General features: G+C 39.8%; 1 protein-coding gene across 1 annotated transcript; it reads right to left on the bottom strand.

The window, feature by feature from the left end:
* Positions 1-571: 571 nt before the first annotated feature.
* SS1G_12477 (40S ribosomal protein S7) lies at positions 572-1,677 on the bottom strand (the record flags this gene model as incomplete). The annotated part of the gene is made up of 3 exons (XM_001586440.1): positions 572-938; positions 989-1,071; positions 1,522-1,677. The coding sequence occupies 3 exons, from the start codon at positions 1,675-1,677 to the stop codon at positions 572-574; spliced, it is 606 nt and encodes a 201-aa protein (XP_001586490.1).
* Between the last annotated feature and the right edge of the window lie 1,094 nt (positions 1,678-2,771).

Below are 2,771 nucleotides of genomic sequence, written 5' to 3'. Positions count from 1 at the left end.
GGGTTTATTTTACTTTTTACTTTTACTTTTACTTTTATTCGTTTGAGAGATATTTTGAGGTGTTTCAAGATTGGGAGATTTGGAGATTTTAGAAGTTTAGTGATGATTGCTTTCTTTGAGATAGATGATGATGATGAATACTTATTAAATTTATTTTTTTGGAAGGAAATGGGATAGGATGGGAGGGAGAGTGTGTAGTGTGTAGTATTTGATTTTGGATGTAAGATATAGAATGTTGATATTAATATGATATGATATGGAGATATGGGGTCAAGGATGGACATTGGAAGTTGGCATTGGTGGTGATATTCAATAGATGGGAGTTACTGGACAAGATGTGTATTGGCATACCATGTTGAAGTCACCTCTGAAGCACCACAACATACAAAACACACAAGCACATCAAATAATGAAGTTTCATAAATCCATGAACTCCATTGAAAAACCTCAAACAAATTGGTATATCAGTACGACACAAAGCGCTTTTGATTTTCATTCATAAAGCCTATCTATTGCGCCTCCCATTTTGTAACCCTCAAAAGAGATCCCATCATTACAATGCATGAATAATTTAGTATTCAGCAGAGCTTCCTTGTGGGAACTCAAAGACAACACCACGACCAGTCAACTTCTTGTAAACATCAGAGTAGGTGTCAAGTCTGTGGTCAACACCTCCCTTCTCCTTCTCATCAAGGATAACCTTCAAGATCTTGCTTCCGTCCTCCTTGGTACGGAGACGCTTTCCAACAATCTCAACTGGGTAAACGAGGTCGGTAAGGATAGCATCGTGAACAGCAGTCAAAGTTCTGGAACGAGGACGCTTTTGAGTAAGGGAAGTTCGGGATCTGTTGGATCTCTTTGGGCGGGGAAGGATACGACGAGCAGCGAGGATCAAGACGTGACGGTCAGAGAACTTCTTCTCAAGCTCACGGGTAAGACTTTCTCGTTGTTAGTATAGTACATGTAAGAATGGACAAGATAAACATACCGTTGTTGAACCTTGTGGAAAGCTTGAAGGGAAGGAACGGGGACAAAGATAGCAATAGCCTTCTTGCCGTGGCCAACTTCAATCTAAAAATTTCGATCAAAGTCAGCATGCGATCTCCAGTCTAAATTGACATGGTCCGCAGCCCGTTCGATTCCACCATCAACACCGACATCCTCAACTCTCAATTTGGTATAATGTATCTTCATCAATTTCATTTCATCTTTTTCCCAATTGACCAAAGAATATCAAATTCCATCGTATGTTTATATTTCGAAACTTTCGATTAAAAAATTGATACCAATATCCAATGTTTGTTTGATGAAATGTCGTCTAGTATACGGTATACGAAATGAAATTCGAAATGTCGGTGTTAATCGTAAAAATATCGAATGACTATGAAAGCTGCATTCCAATTCTAAATTTTCGCAGGATTCATTTGTTTCCGCACATTTGATCAATCTCAAATAAAAGCAGAAAACAAAAGAATCATCTGCAGTTAATCATTAGAGCTCAAGAAAAAAAATTTAACTAACCTCCTTAGCAGAAGAGAATTGAAGAGGTCTCAAAGCAGCCTTCAAGTCTGGGGTGTTGGACTCGAGATCGTAAAGAGCACCAGCGATGCTGGTCTCGAGCTCAGATGGACTGGCGCGGGAAGGGCTGGTGGCCACGATCTTGTTGAGGGCAGACATTTTTGCGATTGTCGATTGTCGTGATGGATGGGAATGAAGAGGAAAGTTTTGGGAGATTTTGATAGAAGGAAGTTTAGAAATTGTGCGGATTGTGAAGCGAGACACTAGGGAATTTTGGGTTAGAGTGGATGAGAATGAAATGTGGGGTCGACCTTTCTATCCTGCCCTGCCCCTGCAAGGCTACTCGAATATTAAGAACAGCAAAATAAGGAAATACCAGTATAACAAAATCAAAGATTAAATCAAAACAATATCATTATAATACCAAAATTAAACTCAAACTCATCCCGAATAAGAAAGTCATCCGGTAATAAACGAAAGCTTTACATATACATATATCAATATCCATATCGATATCGCTATCATACCCATGTATAGAGTGACTGTATAAGAGTGTGTAGACTGTATAGTGTATAAACGCCTACTCATCAATTAAACCCCATTCCGTTTCATTCCATTCCATTCCAGTCCGCTCCAAGCAATCCGAATCCCAGTCCAGTCCCGTCCAGTCCAGCCAAATCCATTACTAACCGACCATCCATCCATTCACTCTCCTAGAATATCCATCTATTCAATTCCAACACCAACCCCAAATATAAATTCATCCATCCCCATTCTCTCTAAAACTATTAAACCAAATCAAATCCCACACTCCCAAAGATCAACTTTCAAAAAGACTCCTAAATCAAACACCCTTTCTTCCCTTCTACATTTCTAAAAAACTCCATTCCATCCCCTTTGCCTCGTACTCCCACTCTCACTCCCCATCCTCGCCACACTCTCTAACTTTTCAATTCCCTCAACCCCAAGAACCAAAATCCATAATAAGAATCTTGGGATCCTGTCCCGTACTCACAATCCTTCTATAATCACTCTTTGCTCCCAAAACCCAGCTTGCATGCCATTTTGGAAAATCCAATAATAAATGTCCCGTTTCCATATCCCAGACTTTAATATGTGGATCAAAGCTTCCCGATATCAATCTCCCACTAACGGAATCGATGTGTAAAGACCTAGCGGGGGTTCTCATGAGCTGGAATCGAGGTATTTAGGTGCGACTATTTAGGTGAGACTATAGTCTCGTCTTAAATAGT

The sequence above is a fragment of the Sclerotinia sclerotiorum genome, genomic scaffold (assembly GCF_000146945.2).
Source record: "Sclerotinia sclerotiorum 1980 UF-70 scaffold_21 genomic scaffold, whole genome shotgun sequence".
Classification (NCBI taxonomy): Eukaryota; Fungi; Ascomycota; class Leotiomycetes; order Helotiales; family Sclerotiniaceae; genus Sclerotinia; species Sclerotinia sclerotiorum.
The sequence above is the reverse complement of the archived record's forward strand: the minus strand, read 5'-3'. Positions and strand labels throughout refer to the sequence as shown.